Here is a 21,378-nt window from a genome sequence, read left to right on the forward strand (position 1 = left end):
TTATACTGAGCACAAGGAATTTCAACTAAAAATAAAAAACGTGTGCGTCTCCTGACGCCCGACACAAGTTAAGTTTGTTTTTTTAAATTAACAAATTTAAAAAAACAAACTTCCCGAAATACGACTAGCACCGTGAGAGAAAGAGGAGCCTGCCTATCGCTGCCGTATGCGTAAGAGAAAAGGAAGCCAGACAGACTGGCGCCGTAACGCGTTACGTAACGAAGCGGTTTATCCTCACATAAGAAGTTATCACTTCAAAAACTTTGCCTCATCTGTGTGTAAGTCACTAGTAAATTAAATATCATTGATTCTGTTGTTGTTCTGGTAGTAACTTGATGTTTTGGGAGCTGGTCAATATAATTTGATGGTATTATGGTCACAGACCAAGCTCCTGGGTTGACGACCCAAATTTCTGTCAAGCAATTGTCTGTAGCTGCTCGTAATCTAGGACTCAGTAGTGTTTACTTTCCCATGTCTCGAAAAGGGTACATTCTTACTTGTTGGGTGTTAGTGATTATTAAAGTGAGGAAGTAGAGAGTTTTCAAGTGTTTATGTACAAACGTCTGCACTACGTTAGTTCATCAAGGCCGAATTTAGAGGTCAGAAGGTCCAGAGTAATGAAGGCTACTAATCAAAACAGATGAATTACTAAAAAAACAATATATTTGAACACAATATAATAACTTAAATAGAATACGTCTATATGTAGTTGTCGTCGGCGGGCGCGCGCTTGTAGAAGGCGCGCGACGCGTCGGCGGGCGCGCGCAGGCCCAGCCAGCCGCACAGCCCGCGCCGCCACAGCAGCAGCAGCGACAGCATGATCGGCACCGCCAGCAGCACTCCTGCCCGCACACGCGCATTAGTACGACTACCACCATTAGCAAAATGATCCAGGAGAAAATTTTAGCAATAACTTTTAAGAGCCAGTAATATATTTGAATAAAACAAGCTATTTTATTTATGGTAAATAGTCCGGCTCACAAATGGTGAGTTGTCTTTGCTTACACAGGCACTGTACTGAGTATAAACTTTAACTTAATTCCACTGACTCACTCAGTCTGCAAACCAGAACACGGTTATTTTTTTATAATATTCGACGGAAAAAAGAGAGAAAAAAAGGGAGAAATGGTAAGTTGTCAACCCTGCCTATTCACATTGGAACTAAAAAATATTAACAATCTCTTACAAGGACCATGCACCATCAATTTTTGGAGCACTATAGAATTGGAACTCAACAATACAAAGTAGTACTATTAAGTGTCAGAAAATTATGATAAGTGAAAAAAAAAAACAAATTTTAAATAAAAGCATATTAAAGTTTGGCTCTGAAATTAGTTAGACGTGACCTGACCCAAGGTAAATTTATATATTTCTCTTACCGATAAGAGTTCCTAGAAGAATAGCGCCGTCTCTCTCTGGCCTGTTGCCGTACTTGTCTACACAGCGCATCGTGCGATGGATGTCGTGTAAATGTTTCATGGTGTAGCCCTTCATCTCCACGGGCTCTTCACACCTAGGGAAATGGATATTTATAATTAATGATCATACTCACAAAATCTCTGTCTGTCTCTTATAGATACTTATTTTTATTTCTACGATCACCAGTCCACTAATACTAGCCCTTGACTAGTATTAGTGGACTGGTGTTCACTTATTGAAGGAACGTGATGGAGTATCCTCAAACGCCTACTTCTATTAAATGTTTTCATACAAGCTTCCAGATTTCTTGTTACTTAGGAACGTTGATATTAATACAAAGGTTTCTTTTTTTATTGGGCAATAGCAATTGTACCACATGATGGTAAGTGGTCATCACCGTCCGGAACTGCACCGAAAATAGCGCTGTAAGAAATATAATCATTAATATTTCTGACATCACCAATGAACTACCAATCTTGGGAACTTAGATGTTATGTCCCTTGTATCTGTAATTACACTGACTCACTCTTCAATCGGAACACAACAATACTATTTGGCGGTAGAATATCTGATGAGTGAGTACCTTCCCAGACGGGCTTGCAAAAATGACTAACTCTCTAATTCCACAGATTCCCTATTCCCTAATTCACTGCAATAATATCGAAAATAGTTTAACCTGTAAACGCTTTACGTGCTATCTGAGGTATGACCTTAGGGATTCCTTGTCTTTTAAGGTAAAGTAAGGTAAGTAATAAATCAACAAGATATATTTAATTGTTACGTTCCCAACTTACACCATTTTCTCAGAAGCGTTGTTGACTTTAGCTTCCACCAGTGGTACCAGCATGTCGACCATCCACTGAGTGCTGCAGTCGCAGAGGAAGGGATTGTTGGAGACGTCCACTTTGCTTAAGAGGTCCCAACGGGAGAGGAGCCGAGAATCGACCTCTGAGAGATTGTTTGATTGGAGGTAGAGCTGTAATATTTTATTAATATTAAGATAACTTTAAAAATAAAGAACGGTAAGAAAACGGAATTAAACCATTAAAAACCTCTATATACAACGAATCAAAGTAAAGCTGTTTTCCATTAACTTAGTACCAGACATGTAACGCAACTTAAGTCCGTTCCACGAAACGGGCTCCAAAAGACAATTGCCGTCTCCTCAAGTGGAAACTGCGTACTACGTGTAATTACAGAGGCTCGCCATTGAAACCGACATATAACAATTAAAGTTCTGAATAAAATAAATGATGTACTTTCCACGTCCTTAAGCTAATAAGATCTCTCCGTTAGAACACACCCTTACAGCCTTCTGGTATGCTGTCAAATATAATAGATACACTATCAACTACAGTAAAATTTACACAGAGACAATAGGCTAGTTGACAAAATTTGGAAATTAGTTTAAAACTATAGCTTAGCATCTATTTCACCCTAAAAATATACTATTTTAAGAAAAATAGGTTTTTTATGTTAGTATTTTGAGTTTTTAGAAATGAACTTGAAATTGACCGCGAAAAAGGCCAAGACTGTCATGGCGTCTTGAATGACGTCACACCTCGCGAAACAGCTGTGTTTGTGTATGACAGTCAATTGTGTTTTTTAATAAATAATGAATTCCTCGTGTTATAAATACTGTATGGTGCCCCAATGTGAAAGTACAACGATAAAAACGCCAGACAAATTATTCATATACGTACCAAACAATAAATAAATACGAAAGTGGTTAAAAATGGCATGGAGGCAAGATGCTCTTATTTTGTCAACTAATTCCACAATTTATTTCTGTGAAGATCATTTCGATGTAAGTATTAAATACAACTTGATATATCTATTTATAAATGTATAGTAAAAGAAATGAATTTAGCAAATATAATATATCACACATAACCTATAAAATGTTAGGACTAGAATAGGATTTTATGATTTGTTTGAGTTAAAATATTATTTTCGTTTTATAAAATGTAATAATTCAAACTCATCTTATTTTTTTAGTTGCCAAATGATATGACTAATTATACAGAGTATCATATTATGGGTAAAGACACAAGTGCGCATGAAACCAGGTTGTATACCAACGAAGTTTGAATGCCAAGAAGATATATGTTGAAAAAACAAAGTTTGTCAATAATCGCAGAGTGTTTGAAAGATCCAGAATCAAGTACTACCCCCCAGTTTATCTGCCATAATGATAATTGATAGCAACAACGTAGCGTTCCGCGCTTGTTTCGCGAGGTGTGACGTCACGCAACTCTGATTGGTGTTTAATGTCACGTGATTAAATGCCTCATTTTGTCAATTTTATTTTCCAAAAATATAATTAATCTTTTATTATTTTTGTAGAAAAGTTGTTTTTTTATTTACTAATTATCATGGTTAATCATTAGAAACTCAAAGCCATCCGATTTATTATTAGTGGAAACAAGCCTATTTTAATACTTTTTATTCCTAATAGGGTCGAATGTCAATTATGCCCCTATTTCATCCAGTGGCTTATATTTGTCCAATTGTATAAGATAGACCTTCTCAGGTATTAAGTAATGTAACTTTGCCTATAGAAGATCGATATGCAGGCTACTTTGCCTCGATATTCCAAGCTGTGTAAGATGTTTCTTAAGTGGAGTCAAAAAAAATTCTTTACCTCCTTGACAAGCGGCCAGTCATAAGTTTCACCAATGTCGTCAGGTCTCGCCAAAGCCTTCGGATCAATGAAGGATAGTTTGGGGTTGAAGCTCAGGTGGAGTGTTTGCAAGTTCTCCAATCCCGCGAGTGCGCCTGCGCCGATACTTTTCAAGGACTGCATATTGCACATGTGGAGCTCTTGCAGCTTGCGGAGACGGGGGAATCCCCTGTATTAATTGTAAAAGTTTTTTTTTAATAATTACTTATAAGAAATACAATGAGTTGTAACGGATACATAATCAATGGATTTTAAATGATATCTCCTTTTTTTGGCTGATAATAATTTGACCATATTTTTAAAATGCGTACGAAGCCAAATCTTAATAACTGGACCAGGGCCGGACCGTGAGTTTAGGGCTCCCTGGGCTACTACTCAGGGTCCCACTTAAGAGACACCTGAACGTAGATTTGAATTAAATTAATTGAATGGGTTTGATTAATAGCAGAATTCGCAAACCATACGATCTGTTTAATTTAATAAAATGATGGATTCTTTCGCATCTTTGACTTTGACTTGACTTAGCTGGGCTCTTGAATCCACGGGGCCCTGGGCTGAAGCCCAAAAAGCCATACGGTAGATCCAGCCCTGAACTGGACAATGATTCCTTTCGAGTACAAAATAGTGTGCAACTAATACCACACTGTTCCAGTGAGAGTTAGTGGATACGCATGTGCTACGATACAGGCAGGTTTCTTTAAGATGTATTCTCGTGCTGATGAAAAATTAATGGCAAGCTTCCAAGAATTTAGACCTGCCATTTTTGTTCAATTGTTTTATAAATAACCAATAAATTCCTTACGGATAATCCTCTGAAGACATATCAAGCTTGACGATAGGATTCTGATTCAAGTTCAGAAACTTCAAGTTCTTCGTCTCATCCAACTCCTGGGGGATGGAAGTAAGCTTGTTATCGCTGATGTCCAGACGCTCCAGGAACCGTGGAGTGTGGAGAAACTTGTCTGGGATTTCTGTGAGCTCGCATGACCTCATGCGGAGAACCTGCAAAAATAGTAAGATTTTTAACCATAATTATTATAGAAGACTCTTTAAAGATCTTGTTGTAAAGAGTTATATGGATCAATTAAATACTCTATAAAGTAGTAGATTGCGTGCAACGAATGAGAATGCTTTAAGTAAAGATTTAGGTAAGCTAATGTAATAAAAAAGATTTACCACTGATTCGGAAAGAAACACCTCAGATCTGAGAATGTCAGGCGAAAATAACTGAGGTTATTTTTTTTGTCAGAAATGTGCGATTACAATGTTTAATTTTTATTTTTGAAACGAACTGTAGGCGATTTTTTTAACCCTAAAGGGTATTGTCATCTCAACAGTTGTGTCTATTATAATAACCTTTCGCACGCAAAAGTTCCTGTAGTTTACTTAACCTTACAATTGAAAAAAAAACATGAACGTTTTCTGATATCCTGTGTTGATCATTACTCCACAAAAGAATTACTAACCCTGTATAGTCGGGTAACAGGGGTAACAATTTTATGTTTTATTACTTATATATATAGGGTGTACATCAAAACTTAAAGAAAACTGGCATTTAGTAGAGGAACTAAGATTATTTACAAAATTAAATTGCCCTGATGTCAATTATTACCTTCAACATTGGCAGACTTGATATAGCGATGAGGGTGACGTGATCTATCGTAGTGAGAGGATTTCCACTGAGATCTAACTCGGTCAGCTCTGGGAGATGTTCGAAAAGATCCTGGTTGAGGGAGTGGAGGTCGTTGTAGGCTAAGTTCAGGGTCCGCATGGAGGCGAGTGGTTCGTACTCCTCTGGTAAGTATCGACCCTGAAAAACAATGATTATATTATTGGCCAATGATCTATAAACTCATCAAACTTGAGAGGAAGTCTTAGCCCAACAGAGGGAGATTTACGAATTGCGTCATTCACTCTTATTCAAATTCCCAAAACATAAATAAGTAACTTAAAGTCAAATCACTTGTGTATAAATTGACTCGCTTTCTTTATATTTCTTTAACACACAAAATAAAAACAATCTGGTAGTTTTAAAGAATGGTAGCAATACCAAATATCAAGGATTGTATACATACGTCATGTTCGATTCTGATACTACCAGATCACTAACCGGTCCGTAAGCTATTTGAACCTCGTTCGACCAAACGCTCGAGAAAATCTGTGAAAGGTTTTATTTACGCAGCGGAACCTTTCAATAATTCTACGGTATACTTGCAATGCAATGTATCTTAAAGGCTGCCCTTTTCATTCCACGATCGCCTAAGGGGATGGAAAAATTCCCTTGATCTCGGATCTTGTCCCGAGATTAAAATTTTAATACTTCCTTGACCAAGTGACCTGATCTCCAAGAAATATTTAGCAGTGTGAAGTTTAATTGTATTTACCTCGAAAGCATGCGGACTCAGTTTATCGGTTGTCAGTTTGTTATGACTTAGATCCAAAACCTCCATCTGTTGCAGATCTCTGAAGCTAGCGTTCTCTATAAACTCTATTGAGCACCGAGATAAGTTCAGCACTTTGACGGGCAGCTCCGCCATGACAGTTACATTAGTGATCGCATTTTCGCTAAGATCAACTGTCATGGGTTTAAATTCCTTTAAATCTGAAAAAAGGACAATAATCTTTATATATAAAAGCGAAATACCACTCACTGACTAATCACGAAACCTCAAAAACTTTAACACCTAAGAATTTGATATCTGGCAGGTAGGTCCCTTATAGGATGTAGACATTTGTTAAGAACGGATTTTACGACACTCCACCCCTAAAGGGATAAAACGAGGGTTCGAAGTTTGTATGAAAGTCGTGTGTTTTTGAAATAAGAGACTTGAAATTTAAAATGTATGCTCTATAGATGGTGTGGGGGTGTACAAATAACGTATCTTTGGAAATTAACAACCTTTTAGGGTTAAAACTCGGGATGCCACTAACTTAAAAATACTTTAAGGGCAGGCGGGTATTTTTAAATAGTGTCGTTTTCTTCTTTCAAATGACAAATCAATGATAACAGAAAGAGAGGAAACCAGTTTTTATCTAAATAGTTAAACATAATTTATGGGGCCAAATTATGGTGGCCGTAATTGGACCAAAATGACCCAATTTATAAATACAAATCAACTTACTAGCCCATTCGTCTTTTTTGAAGAACACCGTAAGGCTTTGGTCGAAGCAATCGACCTTTGCGTCTTTGCACACACATTTTCTGCAAATTTCGGTCTCATTCCAAGGAATCACTTTTGCAGGGACCGGGGTTGTAGCTAAAAGTAGAATTGAAATAGTTATGCTATTGAATCATAGATGGCGCTAGTAGTAGTACATGGTAGGTTTTAGCGTCAATTACAATCACAACTACCATAGTGTGGTTTAAGTTTAGGTAGACTGGTAAATGGACTAACATATAGTAAGCGATTACCACCGATTGATACTTTAAGATATATTAATCATCCCTTGTCATCCATCACCAAATCGAAAAACTAAGATGTTATGTATCTAGTGACTGTAGTTCCACCGGCTAATCCTTCCGAAACAAAATACGTATTGCTGATATGAGTAGCTGACAATGTTTATCGTATATATTAACAGTTTATTGTCTTAAATAGACATTTAAGTTTGATGGTTAGTTCTGTTTAATTTAATTCAATTTATGATTAAATTAATCGACAAAATTCAAGTCTATCCTAACAAATTATTTAAAAAGATCAAAACAAGTCAAAATAAATAAAATTAAATATGCTCTTACATGTGTTTAATTATCATAACATTTTATTATAATAATTATATTTATTTAATAAACTAAACAAGCAAAGTTGTGCTTTTAAACAATAGATGGCGCTACTTACCATTGTCACAGTTCGCCACAGATAAAACAAAAGAGATTAAAAAAACGGAAATGAGTGTATCCATTTCCACTGAAAAAAAATATAAAAAAAATATGAGTAACAATTTAATATAACGTAACAAATCTGGGTTATTCTCAGATATAGTATCTTATCTTTGCCATTATCAGTTGGTCACATATAATACGGAAAATATAGTATTATTTTATTTTTTTTTAATTATTGGTCATTGTTGATCAAATATTGTAGATAATATTAAGGAACTTCAAAGTATACGAAATTTTCCTAGATCTATACATATAATAAAATTGGAATGTCTGTTTGTAATATTAAAATAACCCATTTTTTACTATTTTCGTCTGTCTGTTTGTTCCGGCTAATTTCTGGAACGGCTGAACCGATTTCGACGGGACTTTCACTGGCAGATAGCGGATGTAATAAAGACTAACTTAGGCTACTTTTATTTTAGAATTATATGTATAATAAAAATAAAATCACGCTACAATATCCAAATAACTTAAATTCAAACAACGCGCGCGAAGTCGCGGGCACAGCTAGTACTTAATATGTTTAGATATAGTGTCGTCGTGCTACTAAAGAACTAAAACAAACGAGACACTTCATTGTTTTGGTGTGCGTGACAGCTACGCTTGACGCTCATCAAACGTCATACGTCGTGTGCGTGTACTTAGTGGCCAAGCGTTGGTAACTATTGTTTTCGACGCGTTCTCATCTTTAACAGCGTTTTTTTGCATTAGCAGCCTGTAAATTTTCCCACTGCTGGGCTAAAGGCCTCCTCTCCCTTTGAGGAGAAGGTTTGGAGTATATTCCAACACGCTGCTCCAATGCGGGTTGGCGGCATACACATGTGGCAGAATTTCGTTGAAATTAGACACATGCAGGTTTCCTCACGATGTTTTCCTTCACCGCCGAGCACGAGATGAATTATAAACATAAATTAAGCACATGAAAATTCAGTGGTGCCTGCCTGGGTTTGAACCCGAAATCATCGGTTAAGATGCACGCGTTCTAGCCACTGGGCCATCTCGGCTCTTTTAACAGCCTATTTATACATTTCTAACTTTTTTTATATGTCTCTGGAAAAATACGTTACGCGTTTCCGACACTTGTTGTATGTAGTATGGTACTGGTACACCGGAAAATGCCTACTAAAAACGGTACCTCTCCGTTTCATCGGCGGGCGTCACGAGATTACTTTCGCATACTGACGTAACGTTCTGACGGTCCTCCAATATCTAGGGGGGTTCTCGGGGTTACCGTAAAACCCCTTAGACATATCTTACCTAAGGTAACCTAGCCCTTGTCCTCCGTCAACGCATTGGCGACATGAGATCTATATGATTATATGTGTGCCTAAAACATTACAATAAACATATATAGAAAGAATCATTTATATATTACTTATCAGTCTTTAAATAAATGAATTGTATTGAAGTCATTTTTAGCACGCCCACCCAAAAATACAACGATGAATAATCGTAGATCCGTAAAGAAGGCGTTATATATTTTTTGTATTATCTAGAATGCAAAATTACATAAATTATACAGTTAAATATAGTATTAAGCCCGCATTATTTGTGATCGAAATTCGTCCTTTATGCGTAATTAAGATATCATCAAAAAGTCAATGTCGATATTGCCGGATTTAGGGATACCGCGGACTGCTGCCCTGGGACCTCCAAATGAGAAGGGCAATAGAGGTTCTGACAAGATAAGATTAATGTAATATATATTTAGATATATATATATATATATATATCACTATTAAGTAATATTATACATATACTGTTTTAAATGTTGCTGATAAAAAGAATAAATAAATTGTAAAAACAAACAAACCTTACTGACAGAAATGAAATTCTTAAAATTAATTTATATAAAAATAACTATGGGCCCCAACTTCTCTGTTGCCCCAGGGCCTCCGGACTTCCAAATTGGTCCTGGATATATATGTACATATTACACATTGTAAAGCAAACCTAGCCTAGCCTAGAGAGATGAGATGGCCAGTGGTTAGAACTCGTGCATCTTAACCGATGATTTCGGGTTCGAACCCACGCAAGCACCACTGAATTTGACGTGCTTAATTTGTGTTAACAATTCATCTCATGTCCAGCGGTGAAGGAAAACACCGTGAGGAAACCTGCATGTGTTTAATTTCAACGAAATTCTGCCACATGTGTATTCTACCAACCCGCATTGGAGCAGCGTGGTGGAATATGCTCCAAACTTTCTCCTCAAAGGGAGAGGAGGCCTTAGCCCAAAATTATAGGCTGCTAATGTAAAATGTAAATGTAAACAAACCTATCATATGCTAGATTGCCATAATTTTGAATTGAATTCATTCTTAGTATTACTGTATATTTATCACACAGCAAGTTTAGAAAGTGCAGGATAAATATTCGGAGGCGCGCCAATCAATACTAATATAGGATGAGACGTTTTCTTTGAAACCCCTAATAGCATAAACTATTACCAAGATTTAACGCGTTTTGGAATAGATATTCTAACCATAAGAGGAGAAAAGCCAAATAAACAACATTTGACAGCAAATTGACGCGATATCATTGGTCGAGAGCTCGAATGGCGTTTTGAATGTCTACGAAATTGTTATCGGAATTTTGGGAGTAAAATTAAAGTGTATATGAGTAGTTAAGTGTAACAGTGTTGTATTATAAATAAAGATACATTAATCATAAACTCTTAGTAGTCCACAATATAGCTGAGTGTTTAACAAATCGCATGAAATATGTGAAACTAAGGTTTGTTTATCTTTTTTCCTACTTCCATTGGAATAGGGTATATATGTTACTAAAAAAACGATGTTCACGTAGGTAATATAAAGATATCTAAATTACCGGTAATTAAACTGCTATTATAACGTTAGATATAAATATTAATTGAACCTTATCTCAAAACCTGTTATTTTACAAAACGGTTGAGACCTAAATATTTAATTTATATATCATTTGTGATGCCGCGGGTACCATTCATCACATAACCTACCTCTAAACAGCAATTCTTAATTTTTGTTGCGTGCTTGAAGGGTGAAAGAGCCAGTCGAATAAAGGCACAAGGGACGAATAAACGACTTTTACCTCGAATTAGTTATGACATGGCCGATTTCTAAGTAATCCGTGGAATTCACTGTTTAGTGATTCGTGTAAAAATGGCGTTTTAAATCGTTAACGGAACTTTGGAAGTGAAATCTAAGTGGATATAAGTAGTTAAATTAAATAGTAGTTTATTTTAAATAAAGATATTTTAATCAGAACTGAATATGTAAATGTAAGGTATGTTATCTTTAATCATTCTAACATTGGATTATAATATACAGACTTCATTGGATATATTAATAAGAAAAAAAAATTATAAGTGACGCGTGTTATTACAGAGAAAATTGTCTTCGAATCAAAGATTAATGCAGTACTTTGTTTCTTATTGGTAACATATCAGGTGGGACGTTGTGACTAATAAAATAAAAAAAAAGAGAAATGAACTCTAGCACAATGCAAAAGCATCGTTGTTAAAAAGGGATAGATATATGTTTGATAATCTTTGAATCATTAAAAGGGCACGTCATACTTTATAATTAAGTTATCTTCAATTGTATTAGGAACATAAACTTTTAATATAATGACATTTCTTAGCCAAACGAATGCTAAGAAAAAATTAAAAAAACATTGAGGCAAAGGGAGTAGTCATACGTACTTAATGTTATATTTTTAAACTTCCATAAACAAATTAATATCTAATAATAATAATTAATATCTATTTTAATTTATATTTAGTTTATTTACCTTTGTTCCAGTTTGAATTTATGTATTGTTTACAACAATTGTAACTTAATTAAGCTATTTGCACTATTTGTTATGAAATTGAGCACACCTTTAAACACAACCTGACACTGAGTTAGAATACTTAACAATACAAAATGGTTGACCATGTTATCTAATCAGTGTATTTTATCACTCGCTTGAAATTATTATCAAACAGGGTGTGGCGTTAGTGACAGCGTTCGGTTTAAAGATTTATTTATTATCATAAAGGATATTTTTAAGAGAATAGTATGTTCTCTTAAAAATAGACATTTAATTATTTTTATTTACTGTAAAGGCCACTAACAGATCACACATCGAAATAAATGTAAGATACAGAACAATGTTTGCACAAGCTTAAAGGGTAGTTTTAATTACAGGTGAATTTCTATTCGAAATAATATTGACAAAAAAAATTACAATTAAGCAAGAACAATATTAATATTAAGTAACTAGAGTTACATTTGTTTTATAATTAAATAAAACTTCACCTTATATGATGACCTTTGATGGCTCCGACGACCTCCGAGGTCGTATCTGTTCAGTGGTTTGATTGCGAAAAAGTATTTCTTTTTTCTTAGAATTGTTTGAATTTAAGCTCGATTTTCAACGCTGGACTGTTCAAAAACAGTAATTTTGAATTCTCATTGTCAATCTGGTTTGTTTTAAAAGAGCAATTATGCGAGTTTCTTGCCGTTTCTTCTCGCTGGAATCTGCTTTCAGAGTTGAAATATTGTCGATGGAAAAATACTTTATTGTAAATTTTACTTGAATATAAATATATTGGAAAATTTTAGTCTAGCTCTTGTTCACGTGTCTGAAATATAACGCGCCTTTCGAGTAATACTTTAGCAGAATTTAATAATTACCCTACCCTTTCCCTTGTCAGCAATAATAACGTGACTGTACCCACATGCTTACAAAAACATTGGTACATATATTTTTTAGCCCGGTATTTTTTTATTATGAGCATCACTTTTCAGTCTAATTTTTCTAAAGAATGCACATGTATTATTTTACATTTAAATACAATGCACATTTATTATTTATTAAATACAAAAGTTAAGATGACGTAATCGGCAACCAAAGCAACTTCTTAACCATCAAAAATACGCAAAGCAAATATCGTCCCCCTTTGTCGTTTACGTAATACTTGAATGACTCCTTACATGCGATACGGAACTTCGCTTAAAGCAATAACAATCATTTTAAAAACCAACACGCTAGCACTGAGACCCCACAGCTGTTTATCTACACGCATCGTTGATTCGTGCGCGAATCTAACCTATAATAATAGATTACCTTTTAAGTTTATAATTGCTTTTATGAAATCTTACTCGAGTGAGCCAGTGTGACTATAGACACGGAACATCTTAGCTCCCAAGTTTACTGTGACTGTTTGCCAGTTAACCCAACAAAAATATATGTTTGGGCTTATCCTCCATGCCTTATAAGCCACTACTGTGATTGTTTAAACTGTGTAACTGTGTAAATGTATTTTGGTTAGTGTTTCAGAGTATGTTCGCGAATGTTCCCAGCCCATACAGGACCGGATTTGGAGGTCTTCAGACCTCCGAATCCGGCCTTCAGGCCTGGGGCCCCAAAGGAGTTTAAGCTTTCGGTGGCAGAGGAGGGGAGGCCCCTAATTATCTTCTTACAAATTAATTGGAACAATATCATTTCTATCAGTAAAATTTATGAATAATTTATTTACTTTTTGTATATGTGTCTTTTAAAACAATAATTAGTAAAATTATTATAATTTTATTGTATACATATATTTAAACATATATTACATTAAAATTTTTAACTCGTCGGAACCTCCATCGTGGCCCCTCCTGCCCTTCCCTAAATCCGGCCCTGCATCTCAGCTCCCAAGGTTGGTTGCATTGGCGAAGAAAGAAACGAGATGAGAAAGATGTCAGTAAAACTTTATTCTACCCGTGTAAAGTAGCTTCGAAGAGGTAGTATCAATAACATATAACATAATTTCTTAGAAATATGATTCATAGTCATTCTCAGATACTCAGAAATCAACTTAAATTATTCTTGATATTGTCAATAAATAATTATATAATTAAATTATTCTTGATATTTTTATATTTTTTATTAAATTAATAGTGATATTAGATCAATAGCTAGTACCTACTTGCTGTACTAAATCATTTATTTTACTAGAAAGCATTGTTTATTTCATACAAAGTAATCATATTTCTGTATTTATAAGTTTTTCAAAAATAGTATTTTTTTGACTTAATAATATTAAAATATGTTTATTACTAAAAAAGAAATTACATTACACTTACTTAAAGCACTAACATAACTAAAGCATTTTTATTCATAACTTCGACGTGCACTCATTTACAATTTTAAATAATTGAATCTGACCAATAAAAGGAAGGTATTACATTGAATTGTGTTACAGTATACCAAATCTACCCTCAAATTAGCGACGACTTACATTAAATTGTGCTAAAGATTGAAAAATCTTTGTCACAGTGTATAAAAATCAGTACGTAGATCGTTTATTTGGTTACGCGAAATAAAAATAAAAATGTTTAAAAACAACAATGTTAAACACTCATTTATTTAATCTCCAATACTAATAATAAGTTTCACTTACAATTACGACATGTATTATTTTCAAACATAATACACATTACAACTACAAATAAATATACAAAACATTTCATCTTATTATACTTTGGATTTATTATGGTTTAATCGCAAATTCGTAAATTATCCACACATACACAATGTTAAAAATAACTATGTTTATATAAGGAAAAATGATACCAAGGTCTAGTTTTACTTAAATCCAAATAGCCTCTCCTGTAGTGTTTCCTTCGCTAGGGCGCCGAATAAAGTGAAGTCAGCATCTGTCGATCACGCGAAGTAAGCTCGGCGCAGATGTCGCCAATTGTCAATACAGGCTAGCCAACTTCGTACCAAATACATTTTTATTATAATTTTAATGGCGACAACATGTTGAATATCGGTGAAGTCTGAAATCGACTTCACCGATATTTAAAACGCCATTTTTTCATAAAATCATAATGTAATATGTGTATCGTCGAATAAACAAATCATTCGCCTAACATAAATATTACAACTAAAATACGTCCATTTATGATATTCGCAACGTAAATACAATTAATTTTAATTGACAGCTCAATAACAAAATGGCGGCCAGACTGAGCAATTTCCCGCGTTTTGTCGTCAACGTACGCTTAACGTCAATTAACAAGTAATTATCCTACTCGACGCTAGATGGCGCGCTTCGGATTACTGTCCCTACGGGCTTATTTGGACTTTACGACCGTTTTACAAAATAATACTCTTAAATCAGTTCTTGAAGGAAAATGAACTCTATATAGAATATAATACGACTGTTTTTTTCTTAATATTATAAATTTGCATTGAATTTATTTAAGAGTACATTAATGATTGTATTTCTCAGTAAGTGGTTTGATGTTTTTTTTTTAATATCGATTTATTTTGTACCATTGCCATTATTATCATAATTATTAAAATGTACTATTAATTTCAATATCGCCTACGTAGTAGCTTTCCATGAAGGCGGATGGTTAATAAAGCTTTAACAAAATAAAATAAAAATAACAAACGTAATTATGAATATTTTATTTTATTATTTAATAAATTTAAAAAAGTAACTCATTTAGTTATAGGCATTTCCTTTATTTTTTTTTGAGATTTCTAGTTTTTGTTGGCTGAAGAAGTGCAATATTTTTGGAGTCTTGTTATATTATTTAAAAAAAAAAAATTTCATACAATTTCTCATTATATGACAATTCTCTATACTTATACTAGGAATAGATCTGATGATTCTTTAATATCTATACAGTTTTCTACCTAGACCAGCTCATAATTTATAAGATAACTTCTGTACTTAAATTTTTTAAATTATTTATTAAAAAGTCACACTTAATCGTTATTTTATATAATTATTATTATACTTTAAAAAAAAACCGCCATTTTATTTAATCCCGCCAAATCTACCTCTTTACACAGATAATAAAATCTAAAGCTTACGTTATAAGTCCAGTAACAAAATTAAGGTTCAAAATATAAATAAATTAAAAATTAATATTGCATTTGCTTATAAAACCACTAAAATGTTATCAGTTGTTAATTAAAAAACACATGAAGATCGATGTTTTTGACGAATAGTTGTTTTTTAATATTGTAAAATTTGTTGAAGAATGTAATTGGACATTATTGGATATCGATATTGGATACCGAGAATTACAAATATCCAGCCGGAGAAATAAAAAGAAGTTGTATATAGACCTCGTTTGAAGCCGGCTCGGTTAAATAGCTTTCTAATAAGTCCTTTTTATCAAAAAAATATAAAATCAAAATATACTTTATTCAAGTAGTCTCTTACAAGCACTTTTGAATCGTCATTTAACAAACTATTTAAAGTAAAGCTACCACCGGTTCGGAATATAGATTCTACCGAGAAGAACCGGCAAGAAACTCAGTAGTTACTCTTTTTCAATATCTATAAATACAGTCATGTAAGTTAAATACAATTATATATGCATGTTATATATCCTGCCTGGAAATCAACAAGGATTAACTCCACGCTTTTTTATCATCAATATAATCTTGTATCGAATAATATGCCTTCTTTACCAATGTATTTTTTACAATTGACTTGAATCTATGAAACGGCAAAGTTTATACAAAATCTTAATCACCAATCAACAACAAATACCATCACTACGAATTAGATCAACAACAATCCATCAATCAAAATATTAAAAAAAAAAAACCTTCTAGAAAAATCGCAGTAAAAGTTCGTTAACTAAAGTATCTTACGATGTTCAGTACGATATTGAACCTTACACCATTAGTATAAGGTTAAGGGTAGCTGGTTAAATGAGAGAACTGTGTTGTCGTTTAGTACTGTTTAGTGGTGACGTTTCCTAACAAGGTAACGTAGGGTTGGCACTGTTTAGTTTATTTATTAAATGTGGGGGGGGGGGGTTATTTTTAATATTCAATGTCTAGTATGATAACACGTACAGGATGGATAGGATTATGGATCTGTGCTAAGTGTGTGGTGACAAGACCAGTTCGGTGTGCAGGAGATAAGTAATAGTCGAGAGATGCTCGAATAATGGATCGATTGATTTATTGTTTGCTATTGCTATCTTTATTTCGAAGCTTTGTATATTTATATTAGTTAGAAACGTGCGTCATTACAGAATTTGCTGATATATATTTTGATGCGTTGAATGTTTACAAAATGCGTCATTGCAGAACTTGCTGATGTTAATGTAGGTTATCTACAAGTGCATCAGGAATGAAGCGAGCTTGCCAGATTTCTCCCACAGCGGACATCCTCAAGAGAGACAAGCCAGTTACGTGTGTTATATTAAAGTGCGCAAGTGTGTTCAATCACAAGCGCACACCCTATTCCCTTACTCTGATGACCCTAAGAAATGCGAAATCTAACGCGACCGGAAAGAGTTCACGCGCAGGATAAACGACTTTACTTGTGTCTGCTGGTGCTGCTGCTACTTATTTACTTATTATAGACCTGGGTTATAAACCTAGAAAATATTTTAAGAGAAAACTATGTCAGTTAACTTGAATCATCATACCTTCTCAGCTATTATTTTTCATTAATAAATAACTCTTTGCTTTAAATAAATTTATCTACTTATTATCATTTAAAATCCTTTTTATTTAGCATATGGTTTAGGAAAAATACATTTCTTTTGATTATTCGTAATACATTATTGCATTAAATATGTTAGTTAAGTTACAACTTAAATTTAACATATTTTCCTCTCCGAACTGCCTTTACTGGTGACAGGCGCTGGTTCGTTTTTTAACCAGAGGATCTGAATTGCGATTAAACGTTAAAACACTGCTAGCATAGCAATGACCGCGTAGAATGGTGTCATGAGACACCATTCTACGCGGTCATTAATACAGTAACTATTTTGAATTCAAATTTGCATTTAAGGACTTAGTGTTTATAATGTTAGTACTTGTAATAAAGTACTAATGAAGTATCAATTTAAAACATTTTGATGTTGACGCGAGTCGCAGCCCTATATTTAACGCAGAAAATATCAAATTACAGAGTACCATGTCACCAGCAACACGTGTCGTGCGCTCATTACGGATATCTAGACTGCGAGTTGAGATGCGTTTACAGAACGACTATTTATAATTTACAAGTCTTGACAAATAATGAAAACACGAAAACTGATTTTGGTTTTCATTTACTTTTAATGCAATTTAAAAATATTGGCAACTGCATAACACAAAGTCGAAAAAGTTAGATATCTTAAAATTGGCAATGGGTTTTGATGCGATGGTTTTTCAATAAACAGTGATTGATAATTCAATAAAAATAGGCAGGTTTATATCTTTGATACATACACATTATAGTAAAAATATTAGCCGGGTTTTTTTTTTATGGCATTGGTCGGCGGACGAGCATATGGGCCACCTGATGTTAAGTGGTCACAACCGCCCATAAAGGCGCTGTAAGAAATATTAACCATTCCTTACTTCGCCAATGCGCCACCAACCTTGGGCACTAAGATGTTATGTCCCTTGTGCCTGTGATTACACTGGCTCACTCACCCTTCTAACCGGAACACAACAATACAGTGTACTGTTATTTGGCGGTAGAATATCTGATGAGTGGGTGGTACCTACCCAGGCGGGCTTGCACAAAGCCCTACCACCAAGTAATTTCTAGTTTACTAACTGGAAAAAACGATTATATTATAATGCTTGTTATACCTACTTCTGTGCGCCATACATTTGTGCACACCACTGCTTAAACTCAGGGTTTTTGGATGTACAGGCTTATAACCTAAACGATAGACAAACGAATAAAAAAATGGGGATAATTACTTGTGGTTTATGTTAAATTCATTGCTTATAAAAATATAAGAAACTTTGATTTGGAGGTTATATGAGGCTCAACCGGTTGATACCTCGTCTATCATACGATTAAAAAAAAAAGTTTAACATGACGTGTGTTGCCATTGGCAATATGAACGTAAACTTTGAACGTAAGATTTTATTAAATATAATTTCTTTCTACACTCCTTCGCTATACAAGCTTAAATTTTCCAAATCTTTTTCCTCTGTGCGCGCAATATAAATAATATTTAATTTATAAAAAGAGGTACGAAATTATATATACATATGAATATACAGACATAAATAGCGAATAACAGTTAAGTGGCTCACCATTGGGACAATTTACCATCAGTTTAAGCTTAATAACCCTTGTCAAAGTCAAACAATTGTATGGATAAAATAGCGCGACGCCATTTTGAAATGTCATTTGGTCCCGCGACGCACTTTAACCTTTTAATGTCTTAATCTATTTTATTTGTATATTGTTAACAATATCTAATTAGAAATTTATTAGCTCGGTAGCTATTAAGCCTGCGAAGAATAGTCGCACGGGTAGAAGCATAAAAAAATATCTTGTTGCGTTTGGGCGAGAAATATTTTCATCAAAGATTCATCACAAGCGAATTAATGGCTTAGGATTCTATAAAGGACACTGGCCCGGCTTAACGAAGGGTGCAGGGGGTGCAAAAAACTGGACACCTCGTGTTGTGGGGCGCCTCGCCGATGATGGTCAAGACTTGGACTATAGGTGAGGCATCCTGTATTTTCTTTTTCTCGCTGGAGAAACGCCTTTACTCGTTTCCCCCACATGATATGGGAAGGTATGTGGAGCTCTACGCTGACGGCGTCAAATACCCACTAAACAACCAGCGGTACCCACTCCGTCTTTTCGGGGGACGTCCCGGGATCGCTTGCGCAACAACCGTATCGTCCCGGAATAAGTGACATCCTAGACGGAATATTAAAAATCTTTTTCGGGGAGAACAGGAGGTCGCAAAGGATGCTGGGCTGTAATAAAAGTTAGGTATACTATTAATAGGTGGCACCCATCAAACGTATCACAGACATTTTTTTAATATTTTACGAGTGACTTTGTTACTGAATGTACACCGTAGATTTCTTAATAGTAAAGTCAGTACCCAGCCAAGCAATCTCCTCTCTACTGTACTTATGCGAGAGATAATCAAAAACGTGTAATTAATTTAATAATCATCAATAAATAATCGTACTCCAGCTTTTTAAATTCAATACATTTAGCATAACGCATTTTTAACTTTTTTTATGTCAAATATACATAAAGGCGGACTCGCAAATGAGCCACTTGATGGTAAGTGGTCACCACTACTTATAGGCATGGGTATTGTAAGAAATATTACCTGTTTTTCATATCATCAATGCGCCACCAACCTTGGGAACTAAGATGTTAAGTCCCTTGTGGCTGTAGTTATACTGGCTCTATCACCCTTCAAACCGGAACACAGCAATACTAAGTATTATTTGGCGTTTAATCTATAATGAGTGGGTGGTACAACCCAGACATTACACAAAACTGTACCACCAAGTACCTAACACAATAACTTATTTACACAAAGAAAGGATCTTCTTGGTTAAACTACGGTAGCATTAACTGAATTATCATCACTAAAATTTTTGGAATTGGAAGTCAACATTGCTGATTGCGCACGGCGCAACTTCTGGACAATGACACTCCCTTATGTTATAGTGAATAAAATTTACTCCCAATAACAATTTTCCACCAAGTTATTCACTAATTACTTGACGATTTTTTAAAATTAAAATTTTTAAATTGTAAAAGTTGAGATAATAAACTCAATTAAATTTTAAAGAAATGTATAGTAGTAGCAATTATCTTGTTAATCTTTAACCTAGAAAAATTTTATTTCGAAACTATGATCAAGTCATTTTGGCATTTGATTTGTGTAAAGGATATGTTCGTTATCACAGAACACTAAGGCCGTAACTTTGGAGCGACTCGAAATTTCTTAAGAAAAGAGAGAACTGTCTTTACTAAGAACGGTCTTTTAGTTTCGGAGTGAAAATACATAGTATTTGATAATAAATAAGTCTTTTTTTCAATTGTAAATAATATATCTGCATATATCTTTTTGTTTACATAAGAATTGTTAACATTAACCTTAGCTATGTATGTACAAATAAAATTACTATGATTGATGAAAAAGTAATAAGTTCCTTCATCCTTGCCGTTACTTCCTAACTTTGTATTTTTTGTTTGTTACATGTGGCAAACGAGCAGGAGGCTCACCTGATGGAAACTGGAAAGTGACTACCATCGTCCATGGACATCTGCAGCACCGGCTTAAGAAATCTAGTAGTAAAGTACGCTCTTTTCTTGAAGGTTCCCAAGTCGGTTCGGAATAACCGGCGTCGAAAATAATGAATTAAATCTTGACTTATCATTTTATGATACAAAAGTTATCGCAAGAGGCAATTTCGGTAAAAAAATATTAATTTAAATTAAAAACAATAATTATCGAAGCATAATTTTCTAAATCACAATTTATATTTCATAATGTAACCAAAATTAATCCATTGAAGATATTGAATTGACTATACATAACTCTAAATACCGAACCAATCCGATTATAACCGGATCAAAGCAGTGCATTCCAGTCTGTAATAACTACAATTACGATGGACAAAT

The 21,378-nt window shown here is 34.3% G+C and overlaps 1 protein-coding gene across 1 annotated transcript; it reads right to left on the minus strand.

Moving 5' to 3' along the window:
* Positions 1 to 645: 645 nt before the first annotated feature.
* LOC125075098 (leucine-rich repeat neuronal protein 3-like) lies at positions 646 to 11,883 on the minus strand. The gene is made up of 10 exons (XM_047686713.1): positions 11,760 to 11,883; positions 7,942 to 8,010; positions 7,225 to 7,359; positions 6,487 to 6,704; positions 5,715 to 5,912; positions 4,905 to 5,104; positions 4,064 to 4,271; positions 2,214 to 2,395; positions 1,380 to 1,513; positions 646 to 842 (listed from the first exon to the last, which is right to left on the minus strand). Exons 2-10 carry the CDS (start codon positions 8,003 to 8,005, stop codon positions 700 to 702), a joined length of 1,482 nt encoding a protein of 493 aa, XP_047542669.1. The 5' UTR covers positions 8,006 to 8,010; positions 11,760 to 11,883; the 3' UTR covers positions 646 to 699.
* Between the last annotated feature and the right edge of the window lie 9,495 nt (positions 11,884 to 21,378).

This window comes from Vanessa atalanta, chromosome 29 (genome assembly GCF_905147765.1).
Source record: "Vanessa atalanta chromosome 29, ilVanAtal1.2, whole genome shotgun sequence".
In the NCBI taxonomy this organism is placed as follows: domain Eukaryota; kingdom Metazoa; phylum Arthropoda; class Insecta; order Lepidoptera; family Nymphalidae; genus Vanessa; species Vanessa atalanta.